This window comes from Centruroides vittatus, unplaced genomic scaffold (genome assembly GCF_030686945.1).
Source record: "Centruroides vittatus isolate TY-2023 unplaced genomic scaffold, ASM3068694v2 contig_943, whole genome shotgun sequence".
NCBI classification, from domain to species: domain Eukaryota; kingdom Metazoa; phylum Arthropoda; class Arachnida; order Scorpiones; family Buthidae; genus Centruroides; species Centruroides vittatus.
Window position 1 is genome coordinate 732,441 of NW_027122626.1, and position 14,976 is coordinate 747,416.

General features: G+C 27.3%; 3 protein-coding genes across 3 annotated transcripts in view; 1 reads left to right on the forward strand and 2 right to left on the reverse strand.

The window, feature by feature from the left end:
- LOC136985018 (SMC5-SMC6 complex localization factor protein 1-like) overlaps positions 1-14,976 on the reverse strand; it is a 386,884-nt gene that overhangs the window by 127,439 nt on the left and 244,469 nt on the right. The gene's annotated exons all lie outside the window — the stretch shown is intronic.
- The window catches only part of LOC136985024 (lissencephaly-1 homolog), a 111,157-nt gene that overhangs the window by 40,702 nt on the left and 55,479 nt on the right, over positions 1-14,976 (forward strand). The gene's annotated exons all lie outside the window — the stretch shown is intronic.
- The window catches only part of LOC136985023 (U6 small nuclear RNA (adenine-(43)-N(6))-methyltransferase), a 38,278-nt gene that overhangs the window by 17,507 nt on the left and 5,795 nt on the right, over positions 1-14,976 (reverse strand). Inside the window, exons 2-5 of the mRNA XM_067282208.1 lie at positions 7,983-8,323; positions 5,542-5,682; positions 3,954-4,212; positions 831-900 (exon numbers count right to left, since the gene is read on the reverse strand). Of these exons, the coding sequence (XP_067138309.1) occupies positions 831-900; positions 3,954-4,212; positions 5,542-5,682; positions 7,983-8,304 (792 nt within the window). The 5' untranslated portion in view covers positions 8,305-8,323. The remainder of the gene's footprint in view (positions 1-830; positions 901-3,953; positions 4,213-5,541; positions 5,683-7,982; positions 8,324-14,976) is intronic.

The following is a 14,976-nucleotide window of genomic DNA, read 5'->3' on the forward strand; positions in this document are numbered from 1 at the left end:
AAAAAGAAAATAGTTCAAAGTTTTGTCAATATAGGACACTGAACAAAAGAAAAAGCACTGGAATTGTGCAAATCTGAGTCTTATAAAATGCAGGGTGTACGATTAACAGCTCATTTCTGAATTTTCCTGTTACTGGCACTGACATATGGTTTTCATTATGATGTTGACATTGGTGGATAAAGCACTATTGGTGAAGTTGTTTTATCTCAGCCACGAATTGCTGGCTGAAACTTTACAAAGGTTTAGGACACAGAAGAGAATAAAGAAAGGTTCAGGTCCAATCTCTCCTGCTGGATTGGTTTCCCAGTACGACATTTCAAAGAAACGGGAATCGCTCGTGAAGTGGTGCGTTTATTACCTTTGATTTGGCTTTGCAAATGGAAACCAATCCGGCAGGAGTGATTGGAGCTGAACCTTTCTTCATTCTCTTCTGTTTCCTAAACCTTCGTAAAGTTTCAGCCAGCAATTCGTGGCTGAGATAAAACAACTTCACCAATAGTGCTTTATCCACCAATGTCAACATCATAATGAAAACCATATGTCAGTGCCAGTAACAGGAAAATTCAGAAATGAGCTGTTAATCGTACACCCTGCATTTTATAAGACTCAGATTTGCACAATTCCAGTGATTTTTCTTGTGTTCAGTGTCCTATATTGACAAAACTTTGAACTATTTTCTTTTTCTCTACCCAAAAAAATCCCCCTTCAAGAGAATAACTTTTACGCAAACTGCATTCAAATATACCATTTCTTTCAACTTTTATGAATTTTTAAACTATTTACAAATTTATGGGATACTCTGTATATATGTATAAATATAAAATACTTACATTACGATTTTTAAGTTCACTTTTTATTACTTGAAAACTTTGTTTTTTTCCAATCATTGTTGTAAAAATCCTAGGAAATTCATATAATTTACTCATATTAAAAATATATATATTGAATAATAGTGTATTGAATATTATATGGATCTACATAAAAAAGTAACACATCAAATGTGTTTTATAAAATATATACTGTAATAAATGATTAAATAAATATACCAAATACACCCTATTGCTGAGAATCATTTAATACTTTAAATGTAAATAAAGAAATCATGCACTAATTACTTCTTATTATAATTTTTAAAATAAACCTGAAAAATATATAAACTTTCCAAACTTTATGTGTTGTTATGAGAATTTATTTTTAAATGATCACAGAAAAATAATTATTGTTGTTAATTTAATTTTATCAAAATTTTCTGTCCATTAAATTTTTTCATCTGTTACAACTGAAAATAAGTAGTAGTAAAATAGCAATACTAAATTGTACTACTAATTACAAATCAGCTAAATCTTTGTATTAATAAATTTAAATGTGAGAACATTCAATTATAAAGCATATATAATAATTATGCATTATATAACTGAAAAAAATTTGTAATTCGAATTTAATTTTAGTATTGTAAGCAGTATGCCATTCATTTTTGCCATTTGTTCAATGCTTCACTAGATCCAAGTGTCTTCTTTGAATGGGTAGAGCATTTGTCAAAATTTGTGAAGAAAATAAAGAGAAAATGAGCAATTATTTATTGTGACAATGTCACAATGCTAGGCTGCAATTTTTAATCATATTTAATTTAATTAATTTAAAATATATGCTATGTACCTCAAATTAGCAGTGGCTTGCCCTTGTACATCATACTTTTCCTTTAAGAACAGAGTCATGTTGGTCATCTATCTAACACTTTTTGGGGGAAAATTTTTGAATTGAAATAGCATGACTTCCAGTTTGCATCAGAAGTTCTTATATAGTTAATGGGGCATCCTTGTCCTAAAGTTTCTATAATTGGTCTCAGATTTCATCTATCTAACCTCATTCTCAAGATTATGGAAAGACAAGGACAACAGTGGGAATTTATAGGCCTACAATTTTTTTGAATTGCAGCCCAATAAAAAGTAACATAAATGGTATGATAGTTCGTATGTAGTATTGGCAGGTGCTCAGTAAGAAAAATCCTATTTGTTCAGACAAAAAGTTTGGTGACTAGTACAATAAAAATGAATAAAATAAACTATGTCACTCTATTGGCCACAACAAATGCTGAAGGAGTTAAGGTATCAGCCTACTGCTCTGGGAACTCAAGACAGAATCCAGACAGGTCAAAAAATTCCAGAAATTTTTTTGGGAATAATATATCCCAGATATGTTGGGCTCCATCCCAGCTAGCACATTGAGGGCCTGACCAAACCTACAATGGACCCCCTAGTGTTCCTACTGTAAATAGAGTATAAAAATAAAACATTGTCTGCTCATTGAAAAATGTCCTCTGATGATCAATCATCTATGAACAGACACTACTGTCTGGAATTGTTTGTTTCCAATACATTTTTGTATTGAGAACAAACAGATAATATTTGAAAGGGAAAGCTAAAGACATGGTTAATGAAAAAGTACTATTTAGCAACTAATTCAAAACAAGAAATAGAAATTTCTTACTAAAATAGAGATTACTTGTTTTGGATTAGTTGCTAAATGATGCTTTTTCACACAAAGCAGATGTTAATCAGTGTATGTTGAGATAATTTACAGTGAATTTCTGAAATTTGATATGTTTTCTTTGCATTTTTGGATCAAATTACAATAAAATACACATTAAAAAAAAAAGCATTTTTGGCATTCCACAAGTATTTTACATTGTTAGAAAGAAGACAAGATGCAGAAATTAAGCATATAATCAGTTTTTGATATAATGCTAAGTTTCACAATTTTAGAATATAAACTGGCATCTATGAGACACCATGCAATGTAACATTTTCATTTTTTTACACAACCTCTGAAAAGAAATGTATAACCTCACATAAACTGGCATGCCAGCATTCTCCTGGGATAAACCAGCATGATAGTTTTTACCAAATGGAAATATGATTTTATGGTCTCCCATGGATAGACTGACATGCCAGACAATCTGTGAAAATATGATAACATTCATAACTATGTGAATAACTTATTTATAATTTTAAGCAAAATATTAATAAATATCAAATGCATTTGATAATACAAACAAATCACCAAATACTTTCAACAAAACTTTCTGTATAAATTATTTTGGATAGACTGAACCATATCATTCTTTATGCAAGTCTGAATTTGGCACCCAGTAACTTTTATCTGGTTCCTGCTTTAAAAAAGCCTTTATCAGAACATTACTTTACTTGCAATGAACATGTCATATATGCTATTACTATAAGAATGTAATAGGGACACATATTCTAATGCATCCAAAATAACTTATTACATGCTATAATGGATCCTTTAACCATCGAGGGAAATATATTGAAAGATAACCATATACACCAGTGATATTTTTATTATTAGTTATCTTGTCAGTATCTTGTTTTTATGTAGTGTAAATCATATTTATAAACTTTCATATAATAACAAATTTAAAACACTCTTCTAGTTTTTCTTTACTCATTTTACAATTTGTAAGAGTGTTTAAAAAGATTTTGTTACTTAAAAGTTTATATTTTTTGTCTATTCAAGATAATTTGTAAAATTTTATGGATGTCAAAATATATTTTAAAATCCATAAAATTTTGCAAATGTTTTTTCTGGAGACATTGAATTCAGATCATTTATCTCAATTTAAAAAATCTCTATAAGTATTTTTTGTACTTTTCATGTTTATCAAATAAAAAATCTTGATTATTACTAATAATCAAGATTTTTCTCTGAATTTTCTCAAATTTTAATATGAAGATTTTTCTCCAGATTAAAATTAAACTAATAACAAAGAGTTTTGATTTAATTAATAGATGCTGATAAATTATCTGTATTATATTGTGTTACTTTTGTTTCCTGTTATAGCAAATATTTAGAATTCAAATATTTTAAAGCATAAGTTAAATGGTTAAAAGTTTTAAGTTAAAAATTTAAAATAAATTTATATGTTAAATATTTACCTTACTTTTTCCTTCAACAAAACACTTTCATCAATCATCTTCTTAATGAATTCTATTTCTCCTCCTTCTGTTGATTTTTCTGTTTCTGATGGTGTATTAATACTTTTGGGAAGACTTCTTCGAGGAGTACGAGATTTTTTTACAGACATATTATCATTTTGATCATTAAAAAATGGTGGATTACACATAGTAAAGTCAAAGCAAGTTTCTTCATTGCTGATAACATCTTGTAGTATATTATTAGGATTAACTTTGATTACTAGAAATAAATATTGTTTAATATAACTTAATATTAAAACTTAGTAAAAACAGAGTTTTAATAATTTTTACTAGTATAATTGAATTTTAATTAGTTTACATTATAATTTTATTTTATCTGCCTACTAACAAATATTTTAAAATGATACTATATTAAAGATAGAAAATATATAAGTTTATTTAATAAAAGTAAAACATTAATATTTAAATAAATTAAAATTTGAATTTTATGAAAGAGGATAATTTTTTCTACATATATATTCATACATACACATAATATTAAACAGAAAATAATTAAAAGTTAATTTTAAAAAAATTAGAGAAAGAATAACTTTAATATTTTCATATAATAGTTTGAGTTTTCTCATTTCTTAGATATGAGATGATCATTGTGGAGTAAATTTAAAGTTTACACAATATTGCACTTAATGTTTAAGGAATTAATAAACTTCTTTGATTAAATAATTATAGTAACTCAAAGAGTTTGAAATATTTTGTCAATCATATTCAAATTTTATCAAAAAGTTATTTTATTGAAAAAAGGCAAAAAAGTTAATAATATATTATACAGTATTATAATAGATAGTCAAAATGAAAATATAGTTATTAATTGTATTTGAAATTTGTTGTTATAAATTATTTTTCTTATAAATATTTATTAATATATTGTATTTTATAAAAATATTATTTAAAAATACTGATTAAATATTAAGGTTATTGTTCTATAAATAATTCATATTTTAGATTAGTCCAATACAGTTTAAGTAATAGTTCCAACAAAACTTTAAATTATAAATCAGTTTGTTAAACTTTTTATTTATAGAGAAACTAAAATAAATTAAGATTGAACTTATAAAAGCATCACAAGATTTTTTCAATAAAACTTAATATTTAATAATCATGTCATTTAATAATATGTAAATAAAATAAATTTTTTTAAGCTATTATAGTTATATATGATATGTGAGAGTCTATGAGAGTATGAGTATCCATTTATAAGATGAACTGTTTTATAAATTATTGAATCTAGCAATTAAATATTTTATTTTCAAATAAATAAATAAAATTTTCAATGATTTCCTCTCCTTACAAAATCATATTCATTAAAAACAAAACTTTAAATATTTTAATCCGAACATTTTCCTTGTAGTTTATGTACTAAAATTTTTAGCAGATTAAATTACAAGAAATATTCAAGTTTCTCTATTTTTCAACATATTAACAAAATTCAGAAAATAAAGTAGTTTTCTAATTATATAAATTGCAATCAACAAACCTAGTAACCAAATTTAGTGATTATTTATTATAAATCTTCAAATAAGAAAATTACCTTTTATTTGATTCTGCATATTATTCGCATTGATATTTTTAATTGCCCAATCAAATGACTCTTCGTTAATCTCAGTTGCTAAAAATTTCCAACTTTTCATTTTGCAACCAAGAAGAGGATAAATACAACAAGCACCTGTACCTAGTTTAAAAGAACTGAAAATTAATTTTATTCATCATACAACCATTCCTATCTAATCATGACATCAGTAACAATATGTTTTATTTAGAGTAATATTAATAAAAGTTACAAAATCAAATAAATATTTATAGAAAAAATTCTTATATTTCTTCTTTTCTACATTTTATTCCAAATTTTATTGTAATATATGTTATATGTAAATAGAAGCTTTAATCAAAACTATTTTATTTTGAAAAGCAAAGTAAATTTGTTAATAGAAATCTTCATTTTAACTTTGAAATATCAAAATTTACTTTTCACATAAATGAGATTTACATTTTTAATATTTATGATTCTTAAATAAAAAATTTTTCTTCTAAAACATATTTGGTTTTTAAATCTTTAGTTTTGAGTTCTGAACAAAACAATTATTATTCACTTAACTTTATTATTCTAAAGAAATGAATTTATTGTTTATTAAATATGAATTTCAGAATACTGAGGTATGAAAATGAGCCATTTTTCAAATTTACGAATATTAAAAAACATGATTAAAATGACAACAATCTACAAAACAAATGATAAATTAATACACATAGAAAGAACATGCTATTTGAACATAAGAAATGAAAAAGAAAAGATTCTAAAAAAAATAGATAAATCTACAGATACTAAGAAAGAAAACAGACAAAAAATTTCTATTGATCCATCTATTAATCAATAAAATTAATGATACAAGTTTTATTTAAGGACAAGCAAATTTATTAGAATAATTTAAAATTATTGTGTAAATATAAAAAGAGACTTATATATGAACTTATGATGTAATAATGTAAAGAAACAATGAGAAAATTATATTATTTTACATCAATGTATATATAAATGAACATTCGGTTTAAAAAAAACCATTGGATGATGTGTCCATAATAAAAGAAAATTACATCATTGTAATTACTATCTACATGGTTTATAAGGATCTTTAAATACTACTGAAAAACAGACTCTTATTAAGATAAGAGATATTGATGGCATAATTATGTAACAAGTCACCAATACAAATAATAATTATAAATATTTATTTCAATGTATGACATAAAACTGACATTTTTGTAATATTCATTACTCTGAAGATGAATGGAAGTATTAAATCAGGTGGTTTCATTAGTTTATTTCATATTTTTGTACTTTTATTTATGGATATTATATTTACAGTGAAATGTCAGTATAATGAGTGACATTTTACTGAAATTTTCAGTATAACAAATTTATCTTGAATCCCTGTCAATTTTCTGTTTAGCTCAATATAAAAATGCTTCAGTTTAATGAATACCATTATAACAAAAATTTCAGTTTAACATAAAAGTTCTGTCTATTATGAAAGAATAGGTTCATTATGATGAAATCTGTAAATGTAAATGTATATTTTTTGTAAACAATTAATATTAATGTCTAGTTCAACTAGCAACATTAATTTTAAGTTCTTAGTTAAGTTTCTTAGTTATGGTTTCATTTTGATACTATTACTCTACAGTTATTTATTTTAGGTTTATAAGAAAAAATGGAGAAAAACAAAAAGAAACAACAGCAGTTATCTTTGGAAGAGGGGGAAAAAAATATCAGATGACAAACAAAAAGATGTGATTGATGACATTCTGGAATGCTGTGTCATGGGATTTATTGAAAAAATTTTGATCAAACAAACAACACAAACAGAAATTACAGATTTCTTTTAGCAAAAGAATGGCTTTAAGCAGAAATAATAACAATTAGAGAGGCAGGATTCCAAGTAATCAGTACTAGTGTATCACTGTTTTAGATGTTTGCTCATGAAATTTTTTATAACAATTTTTATTACAGTATAAATATTTATTCTGTATTTAATATAACAAAAACATTTCGACAGTCTCCAAAATTTCATTTTAATGACATTGAATTTCATTACTGTATATATATAAAACCAAAAACAATGTGAGAACTGAATTACAAAACAATATCAGCATTTTATTACAAATAATAAAAGATTGTTGTGACACAATGTATTGTTATTACTAATGAGCATTTCCAATCTTTAAGATACAGACGAGTCCTCTTAATGGAATATTGGATAATAGAGCAGTTCACTTTTAGAGAGCACTATCCTATGTTCCCAATTTTCTCCTATATGTTTTACATTAGTAAGATTCCTGTTAATAGCCTTCCAGGTAGTAGAACAGTCTGTTAGCCATTGGATATTTCGGTGACCAAATGTAATTGCATCTTTTACTAAATATCAATTAAATAAATAAATAAAGTAATGAATTAAATGAATTCAATTTACTTACCAATATCAATTCCAGTAATATCATCTTTTTGCTTTGGAAAACTTTCTAGTAAGTCTTCAATCCACAAAATATAATTTAATCTTTGGGGTAAAGTAGGAATGAGATGATCTGGTGGAATTTCAATACTTAACTGAAAATCATTCTTCAACAAGATTGTTGTTAACATACGCAATGCATTAGGATCCTTAAAATCAATTCGTATTTTTCCAGCTAAATCCTGAATTGCAAATTGCCGAAATTCTGGATATCTTATTGACAGTTCTTTAAAATTTGGGGGATTGCGATAAATATTACGAGGATGCATAAATCTATTAAAAGACATTGTGAAATAAAAGTGCAACCTGTTGGAAAATTGAAAGAAAATTTTCATAAAACAAATAAAAATGAATTCTGAGATTATATAGAATACTTTAAAACTATATACAATATTAAGCAGATAACAAAATTAATAAATTAATTATTGTAGACATTAAACAACTTTATCTGTAATATCCAATACAATAACATAAATTTTTTGTTCTTTGTATGTGTACAATAAATATTGTAGTAATAAAAATTAATACTGTCAAATCTGATTCATTTGAACTTTAATTCAAATTGTTAGATAAATCAAATCCACTTTTAAATATTATATTCATATATACATATACTCATTAAGTTCATTAAATGTATTTTCAAATTTTTATGTCTAAAAACTTATACTAAAAGTAAAAATCATTTTTTAAAGATTGTATAGAAATGTAAGTTTTACAGAGCTTTGTGTTGTGTAATCCATTAAGCTGATTTACATTTACTTGTTTCATGTAATTAATTATATTAATTAATATTCATTTTATTATATATTAAAACATTTCATGTTAAAATGTGAGTGAAATAATTTAATCTGTTTGTATTAAATGCTATAGTCAAAAGCTCAAACTCTGCAAGTAAAAAATAGCAACGAATTAAACCTTAAAAGCAATTCCAGGATAATCTATTGCAAATTCTAATGTTTTCAATCTTCAAAGGAGATCTTCCTCGGAATTCTTTAAATTAGAATGCGGAAATGGAACATTTTTTAAAATTATTTAATCATTTCTGCATTCCAATTTAAAGAATCTTGAGGAAGATCTCCCATGAAGATTGAAAACATTAGAATTTGCAATAGATTATCCTGGAATTGCTTTTAAGGTTCAATTCGTTGCTATTTGCTATAATCAAAATACTACAATTCAAATACCTTGTGTAAAATAGAACACAGTATATCAGTTTTTAAAATTTCAATACAGTTCAACAAAATTTCAACAAATTTCAATTTCAAAAACACAGTTCAAATCTTCCAAATGTTCTACAGTCAATCACCCTTAAACTGCCTGTCATGTACTGTACCTGTACATACTATGACTCTGGGTTTTTTGTTGAAAGTCTCGGAAAAATGATTCATTCTACTATGGAATGAATCATTTTTCCGATGTAAGGAACTGAGTCCGAGCGTTATTTTTATTTTATTATTATTTTTTCGTTTTATTATATTTTGTTTGGGGCTTATGTTTATTTAGGACGAAGGTTCCCCACCACTTTCTTATTAGTAACCAAAAAAGAAGATAAACTAACTCACGAAAAAACAAGTGCCGTAGGAAAAATCTCGCGCACTTGCGCTGCCCAGCGGAAGTAAACAGTCCACAGAAAAAAAATGGAGGGGGAATCCCCACACTCACTAGCAAAGAAATACTTACTAAACCGTCATAACATCCCAGAAAATTGTGCTAAATACTTTGTAAACAGTTTATAAGCTTTTGTCGGAAAATTAAAGCTGCCAGAAAGAAACTTAATGTTAGAAAACTAAGTATGTAAATAAGGGGAGTAACCCAGCTGAGTTGTGATGTCACCTCACAGCATAAAACCAGCACGTCGACCGAAGAAAGCGAGGTGATTTCCAGAGCGAGGTGATTCCTGGTTGAAGTCCAGATTGAGAATTAGGCGATCCAAGGTGTTAAAGAGGAATTTGATTCGACGATTTGACGATAGTGAAAAGAGTGAGGAAACAGGTTCCTAGTATAGTGAAGTGACGGATAGACGTTTAGTTCGTAAGAGATTCTGTTCATAGTTCCTAAGTATTTGATTTGTCGAATTTTCAAAGGGGAATTAAGATTAAGTTAAGCTAAGTAGCCGAGTTTTATTGTTGGGTTGACTTGTTGATTTTCGTTAATAAATTTTGTTTTGGATTATAGACAATTGTACATAGTAAATTCTATTTACTAATTAAATATATTTGAAACTTTTCTTGCTTTGACTTGATATTTGTCGTTATTATTACTAATATTTTCGGTGCACGCGTAAAAGCCCAGGCCTGGCAAACTAATCTCGAATCCGTGTAAAGTACCCGTTAGGTTAACGGAAGTTTTACCGGCCGCAGTTAGTGTCGGTTTCCTAAGATACTAAAAATAGTACTTTACACCAAGACTTTAAGAAGGTAAGTCAATAATATAAACTGCCACCCCGTTTTCCACCATGATTTAAAATAAAAATTGTCATTTTCCATACAAAATATTTTGGATAAGCTGCCACACAAAAACTGTCACAAAAATTAAGGTAAAATATTGTAGGAATGCAAGTTCCCAGCAATTTTAAAATGTGAGAAACAGAAAGTTTCATCACAACTAACAGTTTTTCTTACCCAATGGACAGTTATGAGCAACTGTTACAACGGTTAAGATCTTTGCACAGACAAATAATGGTTAAAGAGAGCTGGACACACATTCTGTCAGTCAAGTCTGAAACTGAAACTGTTTAGAGCCTTCTGTGCTCTGAATTCTTGCTATAGAGTACCTGTTGTACTATACACTGTGATTGTTTTAGTCTTTTATGCTGAGAAGAAGAAGAAACTATTCTTATAGTCAGTAAAAAGCAAGAAATCTGTGCCTATAGTGAAACCCATCCATCCTGATCTCAAAAATATATTGCTAGTCACTTTTCTATTATCTGGAAGAAAAATGTAAATAGACAGATGGTAGAGATATTTTATACTAAAAATGCAAGTGGATGAATGCAGAAAATAGAGCAGCTAGAAAAATGAAAACTGGAAGATATAATGAACCCAAAAAAGTATTACTGATATCAATTGTGCAAGTAAGTGCAAAGAATGGCACTGTCACAGATGATGGAATAAGAAAACAAGCAGAAGTATTTGAGCAGCATATAAATATAAACAATTTTAGTTACAGCAATGGGTGACTGCATTAGTTTAAACAGTGTAATGGCTTATCACAGAGAAAGAAACATTGCAAAATCACTGAAGTTGATTTGGATGTTGTAGAAGGAAGAACTAATCTGTTGACAATAATAGAGCAGTATGATATGAAAAATGTGCATAACATGAATGAAACTGCTTTATTTTATCAATTCCAACCTGACAAAATGATTGCTCATGTACCTGTAACTGTGAAAGGCTGCAAGAAGAATAAAGATAGAATTACAATTATTGCCTTTTTTTGTAATTCAGACGGTAGTGATAAGAAAACTGCAACTGTTATTTGGAAGATTCACAAAGCCTCGTTATTTTAAAAATTTCGATCCTTTTATTTATTGCCACTACAACCACAACAAAATGGGATGAATGACAGCCCTACTGTTGAAGATTTTAAGAGACATATGAAGGGAGAAAATCGTAATGTCCTGCAATTAATTAATTGATAATACACCCTGACATGAGACAGTCAATCTGAACAATGTGGAAATACAATTCTTTCCAGCAAATTCTGAAAACACTTGACACTGACATCATAAAAGTTTTAAATCTAACTACAGATGCCACAAGTAAGAAAAATTATCAAATGCATGAATGATGAAATTCCTATTGAGATGTCCCTGAAATCTGCATTGCAGCTAATTAAAAAATCATGGGATGAAGTGACATCTAGGACAATAAAAAATTGTTGGCTACACACTGGCCTATTCAGAGAGAAGGTACAAATTGACGAGGATTATAACAACAGTGTTCAAATGTTAGGTAGTGATCTCAGCTATCTTCCAAACATCACTTCCACAATCCAACTTGATGCTGAAGAATTGATTGAAATCAACTGTAATGAAGCTAATTTTGCAGAGTTAATCAATTCTATATGGAGTAAGCTAGAACTTCTATATATTATTGCAAAACAGCTTTCTTGCTTTTTCTAGCAAATTTTTTAATTGAATTAAACAATGGGGCAAAATCAGCACTATATTCCACAATTTAATTTAAAAATTTGCTAAGGTGTTTTGCAATAATAGAGTTAATCTTAGAAAGAATGAACATACAGTACACTTCACGCCAGTGTTTAGAAATTAAATAAATGATACTTCTGTGCTGCGGTGTTACTAACAGCGATTTATTAAACTTCAGATATCTCACAAGTCCTTTCAACAGTTTACAACCGTCATCCTCAGACAAAAATCAAATAAAGGTATTCGATTTTCGCCTGAGGATGATGGTTATAAACTGTTGAAATCACTTGTGAGTATATCTGAAGTTTAATAAATCGCTGTTAGTAACACCGCAACACAGAAGCGTCATTTATTTAATTAGAAAGAATATTTAATTTTGTGAAAAAAGAAGATAGTCAACTGCAGAAAGAAAACAAAGACCATGACAACAATGACATATAGAATATTCTAGTAATTGCAAAAGAAGCTCAGGCTTGTTTAGAGAAAATTTGGCATTTTCTGGTGATAAGTAAAGAATAAGGATTATCTTGTGCATGTCAAGCTCATTGGATATATTTATCTCCATGACTTGAGAAAATAATGTAGTTCAAACTACTTTGGACATGTTTTTTATAAGTGAAAACAATAAATGTAATGTAAATGAAGGAAATGTGATAGTTATTATTATTATCCAGACCTTCCTATTTGCATACCATTTTTGATAAACCACCACCCTCACCTTTCCACCATTGCCTGAAAACCAATAGTGGCAGTTTAAAGGGGTTTGACTGTATTTTAATTTTATGTAATGTGCTTTTAAGTTTAAAAATATGACATGTACAGTGAATTCTAATTTGTAATTCATTTTATGTGATTCAATATATGATTGCATGAGGATGAGCAATAAATACATTCAAAAGCATTAGCATTTGAAGTTAATAAATTGCTGGAGAAATAAAGTATGGAATTGTTTACTGGACTAGGTTATATTTCAATTTTAAGTTGCAATTACAAACTCATCAAACAATTTTTCCTTTGTTTAAAGTCATTAAGAGCATCTTTAGAAGATGTGAAATATCCTTTGTGTGGCATAAATAGACATCTGCCATTACAGTTTTTCCCAAATCATCAAATAAACATATGCCATATTTTATAGATGGGGCAAAATCAACACTATATTCCACAAAGTAATAAACCTCATTATTTAAAAAAATCTTTTATAATCTCTGAAGCATTTTTTTTATTTTGGCTTTTTATTTTTAATAATGGTTATCACAGAGATGCCACTGAATAGTTATTGTAAGAGTAGATTTACATTTAATTTATAATTATGCAGCAGTATAGTGTTCTTATAAGCCAAAACAAGATGGCACACAAAACAGCATACTCTTAGAAACAAGGCATTCTCTTTCAACTAAAGCAGGATATGAGTTTGAAAATCACAAAAACAAGCAATTTTCACATATAAGCTCTTATTTGTGTGGAAATACAGTATGCATATCTTGCTTTTAGTGTTCTCTTGTTCATTTTCTGTATATTCAATTCACAATATAATTGATATTATTAAACACTCCCATTTGAATTTATCTTGAAAGATAATAGATTTCTGATAATTATTCCTACATATCTATGTAATGATGACATTTCAGAGAACTTTGATGATTAGACACATAATGCAGTAATTGTCATTCTAATAAATTGCTATAAACTCATTTCTCTTTCCATCACTATAAAGTAAATTTTGATAACTAAAAATAATTATGAATATTTAAAATGATAGACCTAGCCTGTGAATGTGCAATATTTCAGTTTGTTTACTTACAACACTAGCATTACTTTCTATCATTTTCTAATGAAATTCAAATTAAAGACATTATCATTATAATTTTAGTTTATATGCTTTATTTTACATTACTTAAAATGGTATTCAAATAAAACATAAAATATTATTTAATAACTTTTGAGTTAGAAAACAATAAAATAAATTTTTGCATAACATTTTTTAAACAGTAATTGTATGAGAAAAACAGAATTTCAGCATTCTGTTAGATAGACTGACCATTACAATCAGTCGAGTCTTTAACATATAAGGAAGCATATTTTTTTAATGAGTTGGCTTGAAAAGACAAAACTTTTTATCACATTGCTTTATTCATCAAATAATAATATAATAACTGTTTAAATAAATTTGAACAAATTAAACAGAAAATAATTTTCGGGTCTTCATTTTAAGTGTAATGGTTTAACCTTTCCTTATACGTGGATTTTTTTATCAGGTCAAAGTGCTTACATTCATTAGTTTGTGCACATGTCTTAATTTTAAAAACTTAACTCATAAAGGGCACAAATCACTGCTGGAAAAAATAGCAAATATTACATTGGCAGTGATATCCCTTTTAGTAAATTTTTCTGTTTTGTGATGTGAATCATAATTGCATTTTAAAATGTTGAAATTAGAACAACTAAGGAAGATAAAGCTACCGGACCAGATGACGTTCCCGCTGAAATTTTGAAATTACTCGATGAAGATAATCTTGATATTTTAGTGGATTTTTACAGCGCTATTTATGAAAGTGGTGTAATTTCTCAAGATCTTTTAATCTCTACGTTTATAACAATTCCCAAAAAGGATAATGCAAAAGAATGTGGTGATTATAGAACTATAAGCCTAATGAGTTTTGAAAATTTTCTTAAGAATAATTCATATAAAAATATGAAGAAGACTTAAGCAACACACAGTTTGGGTTTAGAAAATCTTCTGGAACAAGAGAAGCTCTTTTTGCTTATAGAATTTTGGTAGAAAGAAGTTTAGAGGTTAATAAAGATATAT